Source organism: Fomitopsis serialis (assembly GCF_022376445.1).
Source record: "Fomitopsis serialis strain Sig1Antser10 chromosome Unknown B0H18scaffold_24, whole genome shotgun sequence".
Taxonomy (NCBI): domain Eukaryota; kingdom Fungi; phylum Basidiomycota; class Agaricomycetes; order Polyporales; family Fomitopsidaceae; genus Fomitopsis; species Fomitopsis serialis.
Window position 1 is genome coordinate 63,442 of NW_025954984.1, and position 20,806 is coordinate 84,247.

Genomic DNA, 20,806 nt, shown 5'->3' on the forward strand with positions numbered 1-20,806 from the left:
GAGAGAAACGAAAGGAAAAGGCCAGATAATGGAGGTTTAGAGTACGACACGACGGGCAGCGATCAACATCCGTACGTACAGGCCTCGTTGCCACGTTCTCGTTTAGGGCAGGCATTTACGCGCATCGCCCTCCCACGGCCAGCCACAGGCGCGTTATCGATTGTGCTGGCAACCGACAAAATTTGTGGGCAATTCAACGCACCTTGTCCTCGAACCGCGGCTTACCTTCTCGCTCAGCAGCGTATAACGTGTCATTGGGTGATGTATAGGAGGCTATGAGATTGGTGGACACTAAGGAGCCCTTTCAAGGGAAGAAAGGCGTCGGCGACAACACTCATCGCTCCCCTTGGGCCATCTTCGGCGAGGTTCACGGCGAACACTAGAGCTGGGGCTTCAGACACAGAGAAGATTGCTCACCGTGAGGGCCGTCGCCTTCCAAAAGCTATGAAGCTCACAATCCATTGTCGACGCGGACGACACGAGCATATGAGACTCTGGAGGGATACATCGTGTGCATCGAGAGAATTACCATTCTCCACCCCTAGGGCATGGCAAGTGAGAGGAAGAGGTGCGAACTGTCGTCTGAGCGCTGGGCTGAGCAGTGAGGGCGAGGGGTGTAGAACGGGAGCGAAAGGATGCTTGCGCCACCATCATCATGTTCGGCAAGAAGGAGTGGAAAGGATGTCATGGACGCGCACACCTGATCAGATATCTGAGTGGGTCCTGTGCACAGCGCAACGCAGCCGGCCGAATCTTCGGTGCTTGCGCGGAGTCCGTCCGCCTTCGGAGTCGAGTTATCAGGTTATGTATTACTCACGGAGTTCAACTTGAGTTTAACCGCACGCTTTCGGATTCATAATGACATACAGGTAACCCGCCGTCTCCCGAGACTGGATAATTACTGATACAAGCATGCTATTTGCGTATGGAATACATGAAGGAAATGAAAGGCACCCTGTAAGGATACCCACATATGTAATGACTGGGATGGAACGAGGCCGAATGGTGCTGCGTCTGATCCGATTCTGACTGGCTGCACACCACGCTTTCGCGGTCTCCTTTCAATAGAACGCGTCTGATACATAGACAGCATGCTTGCTACAGACTTATGAGGCCGGTAGTCCTAGTCATGTATCAACCGACTCCACCAATTTGTATTACCAGCTTGCATTTGTTGCGGGGAAGCACAAGGGAAGCATCCTGGTATCCATGGACAGTTGAACCGAACGCAATCAACTTCGCGCGCTAGCTTGTAGACCTGCTAGACGTCGGGCGCCGTCGTTCCCTCTAGGAAGCGAGAACGAACGGACGTCAGCTTTATCTACAAAGGTCGAAAATTAGGCCACAGAGGAAAAACCAAGAGAAGCGCATGGACGTCCGAGTCTCTGGCATACCCGGCGGTGAGCAACTACCGCAGCCAATATTTCATATTCCTGCCGCAATCGCCAGTCGATCAGCTTCCCAGCGCCGACAAGAAGGCGGAATTACACATACGAGACACTACAAAGAAACCATCGTTTGCTCCACATGCAAAGGTTGTGGCGACGTGAAAGCTCTTTCACAATGCCTACGTGGGCAGGGAAAGTGGACCATAGGGCACCATTATCGGCATAGAAAAGGCTTGAAGGACTGTTGTCCGCCGGGAAAGGCGTCTTTCGACGTCTTTCCAGCGAGATACGTCTATGTCGTGGGAAAACCGTGGGGAATTCTTTTCACTTTTGAAGCCTTTTCTGCCTGGGGAAATCATGATATCTTTGCAGTGAGACTTCATGCCATCCGCGGCAGAGGGCCATGCTCGAGGCTCAACGAGACAGATCTCCAACATGACGCATTGAAACCCCGGATATACTCATGCGCCTATCGAGAGGCAGGGAGCCTTCTATAGCGCTTGACTCGACACTACAATTCGCCAGGTCAGTAAGGCGCAGCGTTTAATTCCGGCAGGAGGGCGTACGAGAAAGCACACAACTGTGGAGGTGGCCGCTCCATTGGTAGGCCAACTGCATCGCCCACGAAATTATAACTCTACAGGCCGAAATAACGGGGGAAGGGGAAATTCGAATCGCAAGCTACCAAGGAATTCTCGTACCATGATTTCCTTTTGACTATCCTCACACTGAGCACCTGATCGCGGGCGTGAATGTCGCTAGGAGACGATGTGAAGGTGAGTGACAAGGCAAAATGTCGCCGGATGCTCAGGAAGCAAAAGACCGACAAATTTTTCTTTCGCGTCGACTTCCTGTCGGCAGTACAATTCGTTAGATGCTATGTAATGATGAACGGCGGTAAGACTCGCCTTGGGTGCGCTGCCTTCGTGCTCCTGTCGACGGGTTTATTCGCGAGTAGAATGATTCTGGAGAAGAGTCTGAATACGCGTAGTTAATGAGCAATCTGGGAACGGCCCCTCCGCCGCTATGTCGCCAGATCCCCAAGGCGCAACATTCAGAACAAGACACAGACACATAACAAGACAGACACATACTGGCTGCATGGGTGGGAGCACCTAGAGGACGGCCGATAGTTAAGCTTTAAGACTGGACACGGCGCTCGATTGCAATCGATACGGCAGTTTGCGGTTGCATACCCAGAAAGTACAAGGGGGCACACACAAGACCACAGCACATAAGTCCAATGAACATAAAGAATATAGATAAGGACGTAAGAAAAAATACAAGGGAACAGAATGCAGAACAAGGGACGAGGAATGACAGCTCCGTGCTCACGACTTCGTCTGGATCTTCCTCGTCAGCGTCCTCAGCCGCTCCGCGTTCTTCTTCCGCCGCTCGATATCCACGTCGACGCTCATGCTGCCCTTGGAGAGGCCCACGTTCGAGCGCGGCGCCACGGTGTAGCTGCCCAGCTCGCGCTGCGGGATCATGACCGCGTTCTTCCGCACGCGGTTCTTATCGCTCTCCTTCGCCCGCGCGAGAATCGTGTTGAGCCGCTCTGGCCCGCGCGAGGCAGCATCGCCGTCGCCGATCTGCGCGGTCGGGACGATACGGTCGCGGTAGGACGCGCTGCGCTTGATGATCGGTCGCGACCAGGTAGAGACAAGGTCGTGTGCGAGGCGTTGAATGTCGGGGGTGACACGCTTGCTTTTTGTATAGAAAACGATGACACGGCCGATGCCGGACTCTTTCAGCACGCTCGTGTCGATGAATTCCATCTTCTTGAGGATGGGGAAGAACTCCCTTTGGATGTCGAGGGCCGGGAGGGAGCGGTCAGGCAAAGGATCTAACCATTTCCGCACACCCTCGAGTAAATTGTTATCTGCAATAGACTCTGCAAGCGAATTCCTTGTAAAACGACGTCAGAGCGTGAACACCGTAGTCCAGATACAAGACACACTTTCGCAGTACCTCCATCACTTGCGGCAGGAGCCTTAGCTTAGCCATAGCGGGGAGCTTCTCCCTGTTCGCCTGCTCGTCGTCTTGGGCAGCCGCTATCATCGCCTCCCGGAGCCGCGAGACCTCTTCGTCCGCCACTCGGTCCAGCACGTCATCCTCGTCCTTTCTCTTCCGTTTTGGCCGCGACGCCTTCTTCGGCTTCAGGATGGCCTCAATCTGCATGTCCAGCTTCACCTTGTTAGCTGCAGCGGCGCGTCAGCGGATTCCATTTCAGCGTCGAGGGCAGACGTACCCTGCTCAGGCGGCAGCTGGCTCAGGTCGATGTCCCCCAGCTGCTGCTTTCGCTTCCTCTTCCGTTGCTTCGGCCTCGACTCCCCGTCCTCACCAGCGTCCGTCCTCCGCCTCCTCCGCGGCGCCTTGGCCTTGGCCTTCGGTGCGCGCCGCTCCTGTACGTATTCGTCGCCGGAGTCCGCTGACGACTCTTCCTCATCGCCCATCGGCGACGCCCGCTTTGCACGTTTTTGCGGGACATCTAGTGCGTGCGCCGGAAGTGAGCATATGAGCTGAGGCCTGAGGTGAGAGGCACTTACCATCCTCCTCCGGTGCGGACAACTCGTCGTCGGACTCCCCGCCGAAGATCGCACGCTCCAAATCCTCGAGGGCCGTGAGTCCCGTCTGCTCAAGAATACAGCAAGAATTGCCTTACATCCATTTTATTCGACGTCGACATGGCTGCCGTGCCGGTACAAGAGAGCAGTGGCAAGTATGAGGTGCACGAGGCGCCCGAAGTCGCTACTAAGCTACGCGTGACCGTGACTCCACCGTGACACCCGACATTAGCTCTCCATTTGGAAGGCGTCGTGGTTGGCAGCCTCGGAGGTGCCACGGCGGTCGGGCATTTATATGTTTAAACTCGACACCCTGCTTTTGTTACCCTTAGCCTTGCAGCGCTTCTTACTTGAGGGTATCGGCATAAGCCAATGCACATATGCGGCTCGTGTTTTATGCGCAATTATTCCCCGGCCAAGCTTTGCCAGGATGGACTGGACGTGACATTTCAGCGGGAGCTGGAGGGGAATGTTGGACATTATGACTCTGTGGGCGTATATGAGCAGCGGCCAACGTATGACTTGGTTCTAATTGAGGTACCGTATCTCCACCCGACATCGGACATTTCACATCATTGGCAGCATGTCCATAAGTTTATACGAAGCTGCCTCCTACCCCTGCGCATTCCAGTCCAGAGGCTTAAGAGACTTGCTAGGATCAAAAACAAGTTAGCCAGGAATAACACCTGCCTGGAACTCCGATCAGCGGACGAGCTTTGATATATGTATTCTGCTAGTTTCTCAACCATCGTATGCAAGTTCGACTCTACACGCGGGAGCTTGCCACTACTAGTGCACGAGAACAGTTCGCACTCATGCCGGTTACAGAATACCGTTGGGCAGAAAGACGGTGGGCAACGCGGTGTCCTGCGATTCGACGGGTGAGTGCCAGTCGTTTGATGCGGGACGGTACTCAGTACGCTAGAAATGATCACGACGTTCAATCAGAAGTGAGCTCACCGCTCGTCATCCAGTGCGCTCATCCCCTCATCGTCGGCCCATATCGATAAGTAGGTCTTCTGTGAAGTCCGAGTATGCGCCGCTACACGAAAGACCGGAGCACCGGTCAGAACCGCAAAGCACAGGAATCGGTGGGGCAGTTGCACTGCAATCACAACCACCATACCGCACATACAGTACATCCGATTCAGCGACATGGGGCGTCAAGCTCGCCGATGGGTCCGATACAGGGTCTATACACCGGCAACGGCGCTGTATGGGAGGTAATCAAGAAACTGACAGCACGCATCGAATGGGTTGCGCCGACAGTGCGCACGAAACTCGGTGTCTCATGCGTCGGATCTCCCCAGAGCTTCGTGTGTGTCCAACTTGAACCACACCGAGTCACGGCGAACCGAGGCAACGTTTGGTCCTCCTGCCATTCGATTGGCGCGGCGGAACTGCCTGAAACAGTGTTGGACATAGATCGGCCTCCCCATTAGGTTCGTACTGCGCCGTGCGCAGCAATTCCTGTTGCAGTACAATCGTTGTTCATGCCGACCAGCCGACGCTTGCATAGCTGCGTGTCGTCTGCAAGGGCAACACACACCTCCGTGAAGACTCGGCTCCCTTCTCGCGCACAAATTGCACAGTGGTACACGCTAGTCCGAACAGAAAGCAGTGCGTGAGACTTGCTGAGACGCGCTTTCATTGGCCTTTGCAAGCTACGCATTAGCTACGTGAGACGGTACCTGCTTCCTGGGATCTTTGTCGTATTTTTGGCTGTCTTCCAAGCGCGGCCAGAGTATCATGGATATCCATTGAGTGCTTGAGAGCTTGCACAGTTGCCACGACCTTCGGATGGGCCCTTGAGGCTCACAGACCGTGACAAGCGTCCAGAGCACAGTAAGTTACTAGTCGTTGGCCGGTGCGCCACACGTCTGCAACAAGCAGGTGGCGGGCGGGACGATGCCGAGGAAGGCCGGAGGAAAGGCTAAAGGAGCGCGCGCGGGTGTCAAGGAAGCTACGTAATGCTTCGGATTCGAGAGCGCCGAAGCGGAGCTTCGTGAACGGAAGACGCACATTGACCTGCTGATTGCGGCGCGTGGTCGGACGTGGTCGGGGACTTGGAATCTACAGACAACGACCGCGTCGTCCTCGAGAATGTGAGGTGGGCGACGAAGGAGGTGAAAGAAACATAGACACGGAGATGCAGGTACCGAGAGATGCTCGATCGGTGGCAGGGCTTCGCGCGATATGATTTCCGTGCTTCTCTAGAGCCTGTCTCTGGCTATCTCCCGCGACGTGTGCTGCTCGCTTCCGTCTTGCTCACCGCCATTCTCGTCCTTGGTCTCGTCGTGCAGTGACGAACGATGTTGCGAGCGTTGGGGGCGATGAGCTCAGCGCTGGTAGCCGAGGCGGAGGTGGCTGCGGGGATGCGCGGTAAAAACGGGGCTAATTATACAGACGGCAAGGCCATGCCGAGGGCTGCCCCGAGTCCGGTCGAAAAGTCAGCTGTGCGCATTCTCCCTCCTCCGCCCCTCGTCCACCGCAATGGCCACGGCGGTCCTTCGTGCCATGGCCATGCCCAGCGACATCCGCCTCCACCCGTCCTCCCCGCCCCCTCCATCCCCCTCCAGTCCGACAAACCGCAGCCTCCCCCCGATCTCTCCGAAAGGCAGAGAACGGCCTCTCCCGCCACCTCCCATACCCTCAAAGGACTCAGTGGTCGTCCGCGCCGCGTCACCTGGGCCCAGCATAATATCATCGAGGAGGCTTGCCAAGTCACCCGAGGCAGGGCCATCGCGGTTTCGTCCTCTCTCCCTCACATCGCCGTCTTTCGCCTCGCGCCGTGCTCTCAGCCGCGTCTTCAAGCAGCCCCGCGTCCTCGCTTCTCTGCTCGACGTCTCGAGCTGGGGAGACATACATGCGCTCATCAGTACGTGCCGGGAGCTCAGACACGGCTTGCTGCGCAATCCCGAATGCAGAGAGGCGCTGCTTTCGTTCTACGTCCCCGGATACAGCGTCGCTGTGCAATCTGCAGACATGACGCAGGTCCGCGAGGTCAAGGTCGACTTCCATGACCTCACACTCCTCGGTGCGTTTCTACATCGTCCTCTCCATCTCCGAGACCCTCATGATCCGCGATCCTAGTCCAATCGCAGTTCGTTCCGCTGCACAAGTACCCGATGCTCTCCCTGTCCATCCTCAGCCGCTTGTCGCAGAATGCAGACCAGTTCGAGCTCTACCGGGCCACGGAGCGATACGTCGCGCTCACCCAGGCTCACTCCCGCTTGGTGCTGTTCTTGCAGGCACTGGTCCACAGCGCTCCAACGTCTCCCCTAGCCGACGACTTTGACGACAACCTGAACTTGCTCTCGCCACAGGGTACGAGAGTACCGCAGTTCGCGGGCATGCGCGAACTCGTCTTTCCCGCCCCACTGGCCTACAGCGAACCAGGCCACCAAGGCTCCACCGAGACACTGCCCAGCGCCGCACTAGGCCACAGGCGCACAGCGACGCAGTTCTCAGAAACCGGGAAACCAGCTACTCGCGCGCTCTCGCTCAGCCCCGCACGAGCGTCCGGCGACTTCCACGCGTTGCTGGGGCGCGGCAGCCGACCAGCGCGCAAAGGCAAGGTGTCGCGCAAGTCGCTGTTCAGCGGACCGAAGGTGCCTCCACCCCCGCCCGCCGCGGAGCCGATTGCGAGTCAGTACGTGAAAGGCTGGGCGACCCGCACGTCGTACCAGATGCACCGGTCCCCACCGCGTGCCTGGGACCAGCAGCAGCACCGCATGGGCGTGTCATCCGTGTCCGAGGACGACCTCAAGGCGCCGAAGCGGCGCTTCACGTCAACGACGTTCTCCAGCGAGTCAAGCCTCCTCAGCCCGCCGAGTAGCAGGAGCCAGACGGAGCCGTCCGCGTCGGGGGACAGCTCGTTCTCGCCCCGCGCGAGCTCTAGGGAGTCAAGACCGCTGCCCCCTCCGCCGCCTACCGTTGCAGTCCCGAGAGGGACATCACCGCATGACCTCTACCTCGCGACGTCGCGCACCCGCGCGCCTGTCCTCCGCACGTTCGTGCCGTGTACTGTCCTTGACGACAACGCGGTCGCGGCGTGCGAGGAACAGCTCGTAGACGCGGGCCTGTGGGAGCACCTCTCCGTCGGGGACGTCGTCTGCAACTTCGGGTACGTTCCACCCGTCACAGAGCACGCGGACGGGGACGGCGATGGAGAGCCGAAGCAGGAGTGGCTCCTCTTCGACGGCGCGGGGCTCGCGCCGTACGCGCCGCCCGCCCCGCCCCCGCTCGAAGACCCGCTCTCGCTGCCGTCGCCGTTCTACTACGCGCACATCCTCCCGCCGTGGTCCAACCCGCACTACGTCCTCTCCCTCCCCGCGCTCCCGCGCGGCCTCCGGCCCGACGCACATTCGCGCGCGCTCAGCCACGCGGACGTGCAGCTCACGCTGACCCACGTGCCTGCGCGCGTGCGCAGCCCGCACTCGCCGCAGGGCTACGCGGTCGTGCGCAAGTTCGTGTGGATCGCGCGGCTGCCGTACGTCGGCCCGGGCACGGACGGCGGCGCGGGGCTCGGGCGGGGCTGGCAGGGCGAGTGGATGCTCGAGGGCGAGGGCACGCGGGAGGGCCGGCAGAGCCTGCTGGACGCGCTGAGCGACGGCCCGGACGGCTCGGGCCTGACGCGGAGTGGCAAGTGGGAGGTCGTCCGGGACAAGTCGGGCAACGGACGGCTGTGGATGAAGTGAGTGTCGACGTTCGTGGTGTGCGCTTGGTGCGGGGCTGATGGGCGTGGCGTGTTTAGGTCGTTGATCCCGAACGTCGACGAGGCGAGCGAGTCGGCGGGCTCGTGCGACGGCGACCGGATATCTGTGACGCACTGAACAGACACTGATGGGTACACGAACCCTAGAAAAGGTCCGAGACGCGCTCCCCGCACTACGCTACAGCCCACTGCTTTACTGCCCCCCTACATTCCTAGACTCCATCAGACGCTATCGGTATACCCTCGCGGTCTCTTGAGCCACCCTTCCTATTCTCTGCTGCTACGCACTGTTGACCTACCACTGACACTTGCCGCGCACGCCCACATAATGCCTCTACCCCCACTGCCCGCGCATCTCTGTAGTATCTAGCTTACCCCACGGACGCTTGATGGACCTGTCACGCTGTAGGAACATCTGTCTGCTCGCCCACTCACTATGCGTGCCTCCACCTCTATATCGCTACACATCAAAAGACCATCTACGTACTTCTACCACGACCTTGCTAGGATACAGGCCTCGGCGGTACATACTCACTCATACTACGGTCTCCCTGCTGTAATACATAGTAGATTCTACCTATTCACGCTCCGCCCGGGTGGTGGGGTGGTTCACGCGAGTTTGGTGACGTCGAAGCTGCCGCCGGGGCTGTGGGTGAAACCTGTCTTGGTGAGCACGTCGAGTATTGGTGATCACTTCTGTAGGGATGCTGCAGACCATGCGACGGTATTCAGCCCGGCGGCCTGGTAGATCCTCACGGTCAACATAATGGGAGCTGGGATGCACGGGTGCGCAGAGATTGCCGTCCTCCTTCGGATACCCAAACTTCTCCTTGAAATAATCGTACAGGAACAAGTCATCCAACTCGGAGCACTGTTCTCGTTCTGAGAGCTCGCACCTCCCCGCACCTTCCGCTAATCTACCTATGCAGAGCGTAAGACATGGTACGGTGAGCATCTCTGCAACGTTTGTGACTCACGACGACGTGGATCAGGCGGCCTCGCACATCAGTCAGTCCTCTGACACATTGGGATCCTCCGCACTACGTTCTCTGGTTTGCGCGCAACAAACAGGAAGTGCAAATGAGACATTCGAACACCGGTATGAATACGATGGACGTACTCGAGCCATCTACGTTCTTCCGCAGGCTTGATGACCTCATTGAGAATAGTCGAGTAGATCCTCTGCGATCGCAACATCTGCAGCGGATGGTCCCCTCTCTTGCATGCATCCTTGTGCTCTCTCCAATGTGCTTTCTGGCACGGCGCGCCGCAGTAATATATCTACGCAATCACATGAGCAAACATAAAACCACATATCCCTGAGAACTACGAACTTTCTGACACCCGTGACAGCGTTTCATTTTGAGCCCCGGACGCTCTATCGTTGTACGCCCGGACGCTTCACATCGCTTCCAGAGGGGCAGGAAAAACGGATCCAGCTTGGCGGCCTGTTCGATCTTGGATACACTCCGAGTGTCTTGGCCGGATGCGATGTACTGGTCGACACGATCATTCCATCCGGTGCTGAGAAACTTGCCTAGGGGTTTCGGCGTCCATTCTCCCTCGGGCCTGAGAAATACTAATCTGTCAGACGAATACAAATTCTTCAGCATGGGCACTGACATAGGCAGAAATTCAAGTGAAGTCGCCGCATGCCGGAATGCCGGATCAGCTTTCTCTTTACTTTCGGCATCGTTATGCTCGATGGCCATGAGCACGAGCTCCCAGGACCTCTTCTTTCCCGTGTCTGGCCATTTGTGGACATCAGCGTCTCCATAGTAGCAAAGGGTAAGTAGGTTGCCGTATGTCCGTCGGCTTCCATCATGCGCTGGGTGACGGTCATACGCCCTCGTTCCTCGTCCCATCTCTCCACCAGTTCGACGCTTCTGAGTTTGCAGCAGTTAGCATATGTCTTCGTCGACCTGCAAATGCACGCAAATGTGGGAGGATATGGGTGGTCGCCCGATCCGTGACATTCGGAGAGTGGCTTCCCCGAGAAGCATGGGCATTTCCGCGGTGGTCGCGCCGGTGGTTCCGTCCTCGAGGCCAATAGCGCTACCAGCTCTCTGCAAGCTGATACTCTCGCGGGATCGATTGCCCAAGTATCGAACATCTCGAACATTTCAGTCTGGGGACTTGGGCCTTTGGCGAGAGCCTGAATAAGTTGAGGAGCGGCCCCGTGGAGAGCAAATAGCTCGAGTAGTTCTAAGTCTAGACTTGCTAAAGCGACGACGAAAGGAAGGAGCGACGGCTCCTTGTAAGGGGCGAGATTGACATCGGCGTGCTGCTCGACTAGAATCTTCGCCATGTATCGCAACCGGGACATAGTGGATATGGCGAGGCTTTCGTCCTCGATGCCACCGTGGCGCAGCTGTCGCTTGGCCAGATCGAGTGAGAACCCACCCAGCTCATTCATGACGCAGTACAGCGGTGTCTGCCCCTTGACGTCCCTACGGTTGACGTCGGCCCCAAGACGTATGCATTCGTATACGAATGCCACGTCATAAATCCGCACCGCGAGGTGGAGGTATGTGCTCCCGCTCCCGTTGGGCATGATCTGCGGGAGGGACCAATCGGTGTCGTTGTGACCAGCCCATGTTTCATCGATTGTAGTATACGCATCCCCCAGTGCGAGAACGTAGTGTCGTAGTATCAAGTGACGCATAGGTAGCACCCTGGTGTCGTGCCAGAAGATGACCGTTTCCTCGCAGTAGAAGTCTGGATCGACTTGGAGTTTGAGTTCGTCGAGCAGAGCCTGCGGCAAGCATACTGGTAAGTTTGTTTTCGGCATAATTGAAAGTGGAAGCCGATCGGTGTTGATCCCGGATAGTCCCTGCAGCGAAGACATGGGACGACAGAGGTTGTGACTGGTGTGCGATGATGGTTTGATAATGCGTACGCGTTGAGTTCCAGCGGCGGGCCAACTTCCTACTGCCACCGTAACAGTGGGAACTTCCGTGAGGAGTTCCCTCCTTAGGTGCCAGTGGTCATGAGATCCTGAGAGACGAATCAATTATAATAAGTACTGCCTCACGACATCGGCACAAGTCAATCGAACCTTATATCAAGCTTCTTGACGGTATGGAAGTTCGTTTTATAGCGGGCCAACATAATCATAGTTATGTGATAATAGGGAGCAGATCCAGTCAATTGCGTCTGGCAAATCCTGATTCATACACGGCGTGGGCTCAGTGAGCTGTCACGAGAAAGTGCATGTGCGGCGCGTCAACCGAAACATCGACTATACAGTACCAAACGACTCTAGAGGTACATACCCACAGGAGCTGGCTGATCATCTCGCGCTTTGCCCTCATTTGCGGACACGGGCGTGCCTAACGAGGTGTGTGTAACACCGATGATGGCCCCATCGTCCAGGTCGTTATCGATGTCTGCGGTGCACACGACGCGGAACTCACGTCTCAGCGGCATAATAAACGTTGAATAATCGTGCCACATACCGGCCTCAATGAGCTGAGATGTGGAATTGAGAGGGGTCGTGGAGTCGCTGCATGCTGCCAGTTGGGGGACAAGCTGGCGACCTCGAGCACTGATGCCCTCTAGCGTGTTTACCTGCCTACAGGTCATCCGACAGCTCGCGTTCTCGAAAATCGCATCCACGTTTTGGCGGGTCATGCTTCGCCATGACGGGGAGAGGTAGAGTTGACCTGGCCGTCTTGCAGGGTGGAAAACGGGGGCGGCGGAGTGTTCGACGGAGACTAGTAAGGCAGGAAGGTAGCTTGTCATGAATTGGGCACGGTAATTTAGGCTGGCGATGTCGTGAGAGTCAAAGAATCGAGCTGTATACATATTTCCTGATCACCGCTACGTTGAACTCGACTTGCTTCTTCACTCATCCAATGAAGGCTAAGGCAAAGGTATAATCAGTCTCATCGGCACTAACCCAAAGGCAGCAACAGGGAAGTGACTCACTAGTCACCCTCGTACTACGATGGGCGCCCTTGCGAGCGCCGCACTGCTGCAGTCGAATCAGACGCGTACAGACTCAACATGTTTAGGCCGACGACGAAGAGCAGTCTACTCAGCTCGTAAGCTTGATCAAAACAGATCGCCCGTAACCGTAGCAAAACGTGCTGGCAGGTTTTCACTGGGCATGCAACTCGTAGTTTTATCATTAAGGAACTTGGGGACAGCGACTTCATCGCGAATTTTGCACAACTTGAGCTTTTGCGTCTTGTATTCGCTGGAGAATGTATACAATTTGAACTGGTCGACTATTGGGTATGGGAGGGACGTTGGATGTTGCCGAAAGGCTCCTGCTGTGTTAATCGAATACCTCAGAAGAGCGTCTGCCAGACGTATATATCCAACATGGGATTATGCTTTGCGGCAGCATACATGTTCATGACACTGCTTACAGCGGGTACGACACATCGTACAACACACACGCAGTCCTCAGAGATCACGGGCTGAGATCACTGTCCGACTTGGTACGGGCCAGCAAAACATGTCAGCTACATAGCACACATAGGTTCAGTGTACGTACGCCAGTAGAGCCAGTGAGCTCATCCTCATCTTCTGAGCTCGACCCGGTGGACATGGAATCGGAATTGTCGCCAGCATGCTGCGGACATTGAGGACGTTGTCAGAGGACATCAGACAGTGGAACTATGGGCCAACAGATACCGTAGTCGGAGCGTGAGACGCGACATGCTGAGACGGCTGGTGAGACAGCTGGATTTGATGAGACACGGTGCAAATAGGCGCAGCGACGGGACGACAGCCTACCACAGCAGAGGTACGTACCGCAAGATGCCTGGAGTGCTCTCGGGCCGAAGAGACACCCGCGCTGAGACCTACCTCCGTATTGTCCTCGCCAGTACTGTCGGCCTCGCTGAGGATGGACGACGCACGAGACGACGCTGCTTTTGTAGGGCCCTTTTTGGAACCCTTCACCACGCGGTGAGAGCAATTATAAATCCGCACAAAGCAGTACATACCCTGGCTGGTTTCATTGCACCCTTTGCCTCCTTCGCTTTGTTCTGTTCAGTCTGCCACTTCTCTGCGAACTCCAGCTGCAGTACACCATTCAGCGCAGCACGGTATGTAATTGTGAAAAACGTACCGCTTGTTGCACTGTGACAGCATAGTCCTTCATCGACATGTTCAATGCTTCCCAGCCCTTCTCCTCCCGAACACTGGATCCCCATAGAGTGAATTGCGGCCATTCCTGTCAGCCCATGCCTTCCAATCATAGGCTGATAGCTGTTATTAGCGAGCATGATGGCATGGAAACATCTGACATACATACCAGTAGGGTCTTCTCTGAGATGAGGCCTGAACTTCTCGACACCACCACCAGTGTAGTCCCCGGGGTCGCAATGGACCGCAACAAGCCAGATATGGAGCCAGGGATTTAGCTTGCAGCCTTTCCCTGATTTGCACTTGAGCTGCTCCGCCTCCCATTTAATGACCTTGCTGCGGATCATCCGTATAGCATTGCCACTCCAGGCCTCCCTGTCTTGAAAGTGCCATGGGTCACTGTTCTCGGGAATCGCGTCAGGCCTCTCATTCCCCCATGGCGAGGGGGTTGATTTGAGGACCCTATCGATGGTGTAGACAATGTAGCCAAACCACGTCGTGTACCGATTCATCAAGCGTATGCCCTCATCGTAGCGCAGAGACAGACGCGCCTTGTACTTGCCCTTGTCGTCCATGAGGTCGACCCAGCGGTGGTCTCCAGTTGGCCCGAGCACAGACATCCAGTCAGAGGCATCCGATGCCTGCTGGCGCATGATGAATCCCGTCCGGGCCTTGGGGAACGTCGCGATGTACTCATCCAACGTTTTCATGACGGTCTCGAACTCCTCGGGTGTAATGTACTTTACACCATTCCCTCCCTCCTCCTCCTCCTCCTCCTCCTCCTCCTCCTCCTCCGCCGCCGCCGCCACCTTCATGTTCTTCCTCCTCGCCGTGGCCCTGGTGCTGACAGTAGCACAGTGCCTGTGCCCAGAGGTCTTCACGTGTCGGTCCACTGGCATAATTGCTTTCGATATATTCGAGAGGCCGGGGAAGCAGGAGCGCAGCGAACAAAGATACCAGCACTTGGCGGGAAGAAGCAGGAAGGAGCACCGCCCTAAAGAGGCGCCCAGCAATTGGCACGGATGCGGACGGTCAACGAACACTAGTAATGGCTCTGTCCCCATGCTGGCCTTGAACGGCATTGCTGCTCGCATTGCTGTAGTACGTACCTACTAGTAGCTATAGAGCTTACCTCCCGGACTCATGAGCATCTGTCTGCCATCCGCTTACTCACTATATGCGTGCTAACTTGTACCAATTCTATATCGCTACACCATCTACATACTTCACCACGACCTTGCTAGGGATACAGGCCTCAGCGGTAAATTCTCATATTGTCTCCCTGCTGTACTAGTACATAGTAGATTCCGCCTATTCCCGGTGGTGTGGATGTTCACGCGAGCCTGGCGACGTCGGTGTTGACGAACTGTGCGACGTCGAAGCCGCTCCCGGGGCTGTTGATGAAGCCTGTCTTGGTGAGCACATCGAGAGTGTTCGTGATCACTTCCGTCGGGATGCTGCCGCAGTCGTGTGACCATGCAACGGTCTTCAGCCAGGCCTATAGATTCTCTACGGTCAACTGATGGGAGCTGGGATACACGGGTGTGCTGACGGACCTTGACGTCCTCCTCCGGGTACCTAAACTTGTCCTTGATAAACTCGACGTCCGCAGCCTCACGCTGGGCGGGGTCGTCGAACGTGCGGACGTAGATGGTCAGGGTGTCTAGGAACGTGCGCAGAGCTTCCGACGAGGCTCGCGTGGGGTGCGCGGCGATCAACCAGGAGGGCCAGGGAGTTGGCACAGATCCAATCTATCGCATTACCCAATGTTAACTCAACTGCGATGCATGGAATGTAAAGCGCAGTGTGGACACGTACGAAGCGCGCCTCGCCGGCGTCGACGAAGGGCTTGGTGGTGAACCACTCCCACATGAATGCGCTGGTCGTGCCATCGTTGACCGAGCTGATGAGGCCGCGGATATCATTGTTCACTGCGCGCTCAGGCTTTGTCAGCGCACGTTCCTAGACATCGCGTCCGGATTCTGGGTCTTCAATACTCACCTTGGAACTGCATCTTGTCCGTCGGCCAGTCCTGTTGAAGGGCCATGACGTACGCCATGGTCTGGCTCCCACTGATATCCATGAGCCGGACGTTCTCAGACGAATGAAAGGCGAGCCAACCTTCCGTATCTCGAGATGCCGATGGACGTTCCCTGCAGATCCGGAATTCCCTTGTACTGGGTGTCCTTCCCGGTGATGACGGCCCTACGCGGATATAAGTCCCCGCGCACCAGTGAGTCTGTTTGCCGGAGGGAAACGCACCAATTTAGCGGCGTCGTGACGTAGCTGCCCACGAGCTTGTAGTGCTGCGACCCTCTGGCTATGCCAGAAATTAGAGGGTCTGTCAATGCACTAGCGTGCGCCATGATCGTAAAGATGACATGCACCACACAGAATGGTCAGTGAAGTCGCGACCCCGGGTGCTGCACTCACACCGCAACGTCGATCTCGTCGTTGGTCAAACGTGTGATGACCTGACCAGTCCCGCCTGAGTCGTAGACGTAAAGTTAGGGTGCGTCCCAGCATGATGGCAGACTCAATGGTACATGCTTACTTGGGCACTCTACAAGCGTGAAAGTCTTGCCTCCGTCTGCCTCGGCGTACTGCAGCAACGGAGAGGAGAAGTGTTCCCGAACTGCCAATCACATGAGATCCGTAAACACTTGCAGTCAGATAAACAGCTCTGTGAGGTCCAACACGGCTCTATCTCACCGTAACCGACTCTGAGGGGCATGTTGATGAGTCTGAGCAAACACTGGCCAAGACCGTTCTAGGAACCTAGCCGTGCCAGGTGGTGGCGGAGAGTCAGAGCGCAGCACGGTCGATAGATCGAGGATCTGAGTATGTAAGGCGCACGACGTCATCCTATCGTGATCAACTGGCCGACCGCAGTCGTGCAGGAGTTCGAACGCCTGGCACCGCGATACACTCATACAGTAAATTATCGGCAAGAGACACAACCACCGTCGAACGACAACTTCATAGGTACGATACAAGCGGCCGTGGTTTACAATCTGGTTAACCAAGGCAAACATAATCATACAGAACAGGTCGTCCGAGCACTGTTTCTCGTTCTGAATCCGAGCACCTCCCGGAATCCGAATTATATGCCCCCCGTCATCGCTCACTGTCCTGATAAAACACCCCGCTAGACCCCTTCATACAGCACAGCCACCTGTGCAGAGCATAAGGCATGTTAGGGTGAGCGTATTTGGCACGGTCATTCAATCACTCACTACGATCAGGCGGCCCCGGCGCACATCAGTGTGTCCTCAGACACAGCAGGATCCTTCAAACCAAGGTCTCTGGTTTGCGTGCCACATTTAGAAACTGCAGATGGGACAGTAGAGCGATATAGACAGAATGGACTTACTCGAGCAGTCTATGTTCTTCCCTAGGGTTGATGACCTCGTTGAGAATAGTCCAGTAGATCCTCTGGGATCGCAACATCTGCAGCGGATGGTCTCCTCTCTTGCATGCATCCTTGTGCTCCCGCCAATGTGCTTTCTGGCACGGCGCGCCGCAGTAATATATCTACGCTACGAGGTGAGCAAACGTAGAACCACACATCCACAAAAGCTACGAACCCTCTGACACCCGTGGCAGCGTTTCATCTTGAGGCCCGGACGCTCTATCGTCGTACACCCGGACGCTTCACAACTCTTCCAGAGGGGCTGGAAAAACGGATCCAGCTTGGCGGCCCGTTCGATCTTGGGTACACTCCGAGTGTCTTGGCCGGATGCGATGTACTGGTCGACACGATCATTCCATCCGGTGCTGAGAAACTTGCCTAGGAGTTTTGGCGTCCATTCTCCCTCGGGCCTGAAGAATATTAATCTGTCAGACGGATACGAATCCTTCAGCATGGGCACTGACATAGGCAGAAATTCAAGTGAAGTCGCCGCATGCCGGAATGCCGGATCAGCTTTCTCTTTACTTTCGGCATCGTTATGCTCGATGGCCATGAGCACGAGCTCTGAGGACTTCTTCTTTCCCGTGACTGGCCATTTTGTGGACATCAGCGTCTTCATAGTGGCAAAGGGCAAGTAGGTTGCCGTATGTCCGTCGGCTTCCATCATGCGCTGGGTGACGGTCATACGCCCTCGTTCCTCGTCCCATCTCTCCACCAGTTCGACGCTTCTGAGTTTGCAGCAGTTAGCATATGACTTCGTCGACCTGCAAATGCACGCAAATGTGGGAGGATATGGGTGGTCGCCCGATCCGTGACATTCGGAGAGTGGCTTCCCCGAGAAGCATGGGCATTTCCGCGGTGGTCGCGCCGGTGGTTCCGTCCTCGAGCCAATCGCGCCACCAGCTCCCTGCAAGCTGATGCTTTCGCGGGATCGACGACCCAAGTGCACGCCTGGGGACTCGGGCCCTCAGACAAGGCCCGAATAAGTTCAAGAGGGGCCCCATGGAGCGCCACCAGCTCGAGTAGTTCTAAATCCAAAGTCACCCAAGCGATGCAGAAAGGCAAGAGCAACGTGTCCTCGTAAGGCGCGAGATTGACATTGGCATGCTGCTCGATCAATATCTTCGCCATGTGACGCAACCGAGAAATAGTGGATATGGCGAGGCTTTCGTCCTCGGTCCCATTGTGGCGCAGCTGTCGCTTGGCCAGGTCTGATGAGAACCCATGCAACTCCTGCATGGCGCAGAACAGCGGTGTCTGTCCCTTGACGTCCTCGTGGTTAACGTCGGCACCCAGACGTATGCATTCGTATACGAACGGCACGTCACAGAACCTGACGGCGAAGTGGAGGTATGTGCTCTCGCTCCCATTGGGCATGACCTGCGGGAGTGACCAATCGGTGTCGTTGTGACCAGCCCATGTTTCATCGATGGTCGTATACGCATCCCCCAGTGCGAGAACGTAGTGTCGTAGTATCAAATGACGCATAGGGAACACCTTAGCATCCTCCTCGTCCCGCCCGAAGATGACCGATCGCTCGGACTGGAAGTCTGGATCGACTTGGAGTTTGAGCTCGTCGAGCAGAGCCTGCGGCAAGCATACTGGTAAGTGTGTTTTTGGCATCTTCGAAAGCGGAAGCCAATCGGTAAGCATCTCGAATGTTCGTTACAGCGGGGACTGTGGACGACAGAGGTTAGCTGGTACTAGTAGGCGATGATGGTTTGATAATGCGTACGCGTTGATTCGGGTGGCTGGCCAACTTCCTACTGTTACCGTAAGAGTGGGAACGCCCATGAGGAGCTCCCTCCTTAGGTGCTAGTGGTCATGAGATCCTGAGAGGCGAAGCGATGACAGTAAGTACTGCCTTACGACATCGGTGGAAGTCAATCGAACCTTATATCAAGCTTCTTCACGGTACGGAAGCTCGTTCATAACGGGCCTTGTGTGGGCCAACATAATCGTAGTCGATGGTAGGTATCAGGTCATTTGCGGCAGCCAGATACCAAACTTACACACAGCGTGGGCTCAGTGAGCCGTCACGGGAAAATGCATGCGCGGCGCGTCAACCAAAACACACATCGACAGTACTACGCAATTCCACTCGAAGTCCCCACGTTCTCTGCTGAAGGAAGGCGATGTCCCAGAACCCGCGCGGCTTGAAGGGCGATATGTTCACATACTACCATCCGATATTGTGGACCGAGAAGGGCATACATTAGTCACAGTCCGCGAGACTATTCGATGACAATCATCCATGCTAGTATAGAATAGAACAAGCTACGCATCCATCATGGAACACACATCAGTACAATGGATGCCAAGAGATGCAACGAAGCTTACAGCAGGGGGTAGACGGCGAGCATTGTCCTTTGCTTTTCGAGCTTCGTACCATCCAGGAAATTCACAGACGCTTGTGATTGCATCAACACGGCAAACAGGTGTAGTTAAAAGCGGTAAGTGACGCACCCCATACGCACCAGGCCCATGCAACAAACGTCACAGGTAGCCTGACGTAGACTAGAGGCACGAACACAGAGACCAGCGCAGCAATGTTCAGTGGGGCGACGCAATACCCGAACACGCACAACCCTTGGAAGAAAGAACTGTTCATGTCGATCATCAGAGTTATATGAAGTGCCGCCGTGAACGCTGACTTACACTCGGCCACCCAGTAGCTGAGATTCGTTCACAGTGATGAGCTTGCGGGTCAGCTTACAGGAACTCACTTGCTCACCTTTGCTTGTATTGTGACGACAAGCGAGCCACTGGTCATAAGGCAGACGACGGTTGTGAAGATGGGAAGGGATTGGTCAGGGGCAGCCTGTAAAACCAATATGGGAAACCCGAGCAACGCAGAGACATGCAAATGAACTGACCCTGATACTCAGTAGAATTCCGAGGGTAAGACTGATGACAAGCGGACCCCAGAGGTCCCAATCTCTGCAACGCATCTGAGACGGCAACTTACGGAAAACGGCAGTCATACCTGAGGACCTCTCGGTGTCCGGCTTTTGGAGGGTAGAGTACTTGTATAGTCTTGGTATAAATTGATAGTAGGTCACGTCCCTGCAAAATGCGCATTAGCTAGCTTGATTGGCGTGTCCCGGCCTGGCGCACAGACAATTGTTGTGGATATCGGCTCGTCAAGCGTGTCGAGTCCTGTATTGCTAGTACAACAGCAAGCTCAATCTTCAAATGCGGTCAATTCTGACTGCTCGCGTACCGCATCTCAACCTGCACCCCTCCGACTGTGTTTCGTGATGGTCGCGCGTTGCCATCGGTTGAGCTGCCTATGATGCCCGAGACGGGACTATGAGGGTATGTAGACGCAGGGGCTGGCTGGTCATCTCGTGCTTTGCCCTTACTCGCGGACACGGGTGTGTCTAACGAGGGATGCGTAAATCCGGGGATGGCCTCATCGTCCAGGTCGTCATCGTTGTCTGGTGCGCACACGAGCTCATGTTTCAGCATCATAGCGATAATCGAGCAGCGTTGCACATACCTGCCTCAATAAACTGAGACGTGGAAGTGAGAGGGGTATGGACGTCTGCGTCGTCGAGTCGCTGCATGCTGCCAGTTGGCGGACAAGCTGGCGACTTCAAGCGCGACCGGAGGCGCGTCT

The 20,806-nt window shown here is 56.0% G+C and overlaps 6 protein-coding genes across 6 annotated transcripts; 1 reads left to right on the plus strand and 5 right to left on the minus strand.

Moving 5' to 3' along the window:
• Positions 1-2,513: 2,513 nt before the first annotated feature.
• B0H18DRAFT_1000571 (uncharacterized protein) lies at positions 2,514-4,117 on the minus strand. The gene is made up of 5 exons (XM_048028228.1): positions 4,054-4,117; positions 3,938-4,001; positions 3,640-3,879; positions 3,349-3,589; positions 2,514-3,296 (listed from the first exon to the last, which is right to left on the minus strand). Exons 1-5 carry the CDS (start codon positions 4,075-4,077, stop codon positions 2,720-2,722), a joined length of 1,146 nt encoding a protein of 381 aa, XP_047894683.1. The 5' UTR covers positions 4,078-4,117; the 3' UTR covers positions 2,514-2,719.
• Positions 4,118-6,478: 2,361 nt separating this feature from the next.
• B0H18DRAFT_874832 (uncharacterized protein) lies at positions 6,479-8,790 on the plus strand (the record flags this gene model as incomplete). Its single annotated transcript, XM_048040381.1, has 4 exons — positions 6,479-6,992; positions 7,049-7,212; positions 7,726-8,651; positions 8,712-8,790. 4 exons carry the CDS (start codon positions 6,479-6,481, stop codon positions 8,788-8,790), a joined length of 1,683 nt encoding a protein of 560 aa, XP_047894684.1.
• A 732-nt stretch (positions 8,791-9,522) lies between these two features.
• On the minus strand, positions 9,523-10,667 carry B0H18DRAFT_252922 (uncharacterized protein). The gene is made up of 5 exons (XM_048037291.1): positions 10,296-10,667; positions 10,007-10,241; positions 9,793-9,953; positions 9,650-9,721; positions 9,523-9,593 (listed from the first exon to the last, which is right to left on the minus strand). Exons 1-4 carry the CDS (start codon positions 10,535-10,537, stop codon positions 9,682-9,684), a joined length of 678 nt encoding a protein of 225 aa, XP_047894685.1. The 5' UTR covers positions 10,538-10,667; the 3' UTR covers positions 9,523-9,593; positions 9,650-9,681.
• A 3,016-nt stretch (positions 10,668-13,683) lies between these two features.
• Positions 13,684-14,567, minus strand: B0H18DRAFT_1000587 (uncharacterized protein). Its single transcript, XM_048028229.1, has 2 exons — positions 13,938-14,567; positions 13,684-13,828 (listed from the first exon to the last, which is right to left on the minus strand). The coding sequence occupies exons 1-2, from the start codon at positions 14,480-14,482 to the stop codon at positions 13,720-13,722; spliced, it is 654 nt and encodes a 217-aa protein (XP_047894686.1). The 5' UTR covers positions 14,483-14,567; the 3' UTR covers positions 13,684-13,719.
• Positions 14,568-14,985: 418 nt separating this feature from the next.
• On the minus strand, positions 14,986-16,598 carry B0H18DRAFT_253043 (periplasmic binding protein-like II). The gene is made up of 9 exons (XM_048037292.1): positions 16,485-16,598; positions 16,327-16,407; positions 16,206-16,260; positions 16,035-16,124; positions 15,894-15,977; positions 15,774-15,844; positions 15,591-15,703; positions 15,329-15,523; positions 14,986-15,270 (listed from the first exon to the last, which is right to left on the minus strand). The coding sequence occupies exons 1-9, from the start codon at positions 16,504-16,506 to the stop codon at positions 15,106-15,108; spliced, it is 876 nt and encodes a 291-aa protein (XP_047894687.1). The 5' UTR covers positions 16,507-16,598; the 3' UTR covers positions 14,986-15,105.
• Positions 16,599-19,418: 2,820 nt separating this feature from the next.
• B0H18DRAFT_874828 (Yip1-domain-containing protein) lies at positions 19,419-20,753 on the minus strand (the record flags this gene model as incomplete). The annotated part of the gene is made up of 10 exons (XM_048040379.1): positions 19,419-19,461; positions 19,525-19,594; positions 19,651-19,787; positions 19,843-19,859; positions 19,919-20,005; positions 20,061-20,124; positions 20,171-20,250; positions 20,306-20,351; positions 20,408-20,624; positions 20,687-20,753. 10 exons carry the CDS (start codon positions 20,751-20,753, stop codon positions 19,419-19,421), a joined length of 828 nt encoding a protein of 275 aa, XP_047894688.1.
• Between the last annotated feature and the right edge of the window lie 53 nt (positions 20,754-20,806).

Coding starts and splice junctions, on each gene's coding strand:
- B0H18DRAFT_1000587 (XM_048028229.1), bottom strand. CDS start 14,482: ATGAAAACGTTGGATGAGTACATCGCGACGTTCCCCAAGGCCCGGACG. Junction 13,829..13,937: donor AGAGAAGACCCTACTGGTAT/GTATGTCAGATG, acceptor ATGGGGATCCAG/TGTTCGGGAGGAGAAGGGCT.
- B0H18DRAFT_252922 (XM_048037291.1), bottom strand. CDS start 10,537: ATGGGACGAGGAACGAGGGCGTATGACCGTCACCCAGCGCATGATGGA. Junction 10,242..10,295: donor TCACTTGAATTTCTGCCTAT/GTCAGTGCCCAT, acceptor AGTATTTCTCAG/GCCCGAGGGAGAATGGACGC. Junction 9,954..10,006: donor GCTGTCACGGGTGTCAGAAA/GTTCGTAGTTCT, acceptor GTGATTGCGTAG/ATATATTACTGCGGCGCGCC.
- B0H18DRAFT_253043 (XM_048037292.1), bottom strand. CDS start 16,506: ATGCCCCTCAGAGTCGGTTACG. Junction 16,408..16,484: donor GCCCCTCAGAGTCGGTTACG/GTGAGATAGAGC, acceptor TGTGATTGGCAG/TTCGGGAACACTTCTCCTCT. Junction 15,524..15,590: donor ACGCCGGCGAGGCGCGCTTC/GTACGTGTCCAC, acceptor GTAATGCGATAG/ATTGGATCTGTGCCAACTCC.
- B0H18DRAFT_1000571 (XM_048028228.1), bottom strand. CDS start 4,077: ATGTCGACGTCGAATAAAATGGAT. Junction 3,880..3,937: donor GTCCGCACCGGAGGAGGATG/GTAAGTGCCTCT, acceptor CGCACGCACTAG/ATGTCCCGCAAAAACGTGCA. Junction 3,590..3,639: donor CCAGCTGCCGCCTGAGCAGG/GTACGTCTGCCC, acceptor GCGCCGCTGCAG/CTAACAAGGTGAAGCTGGAC.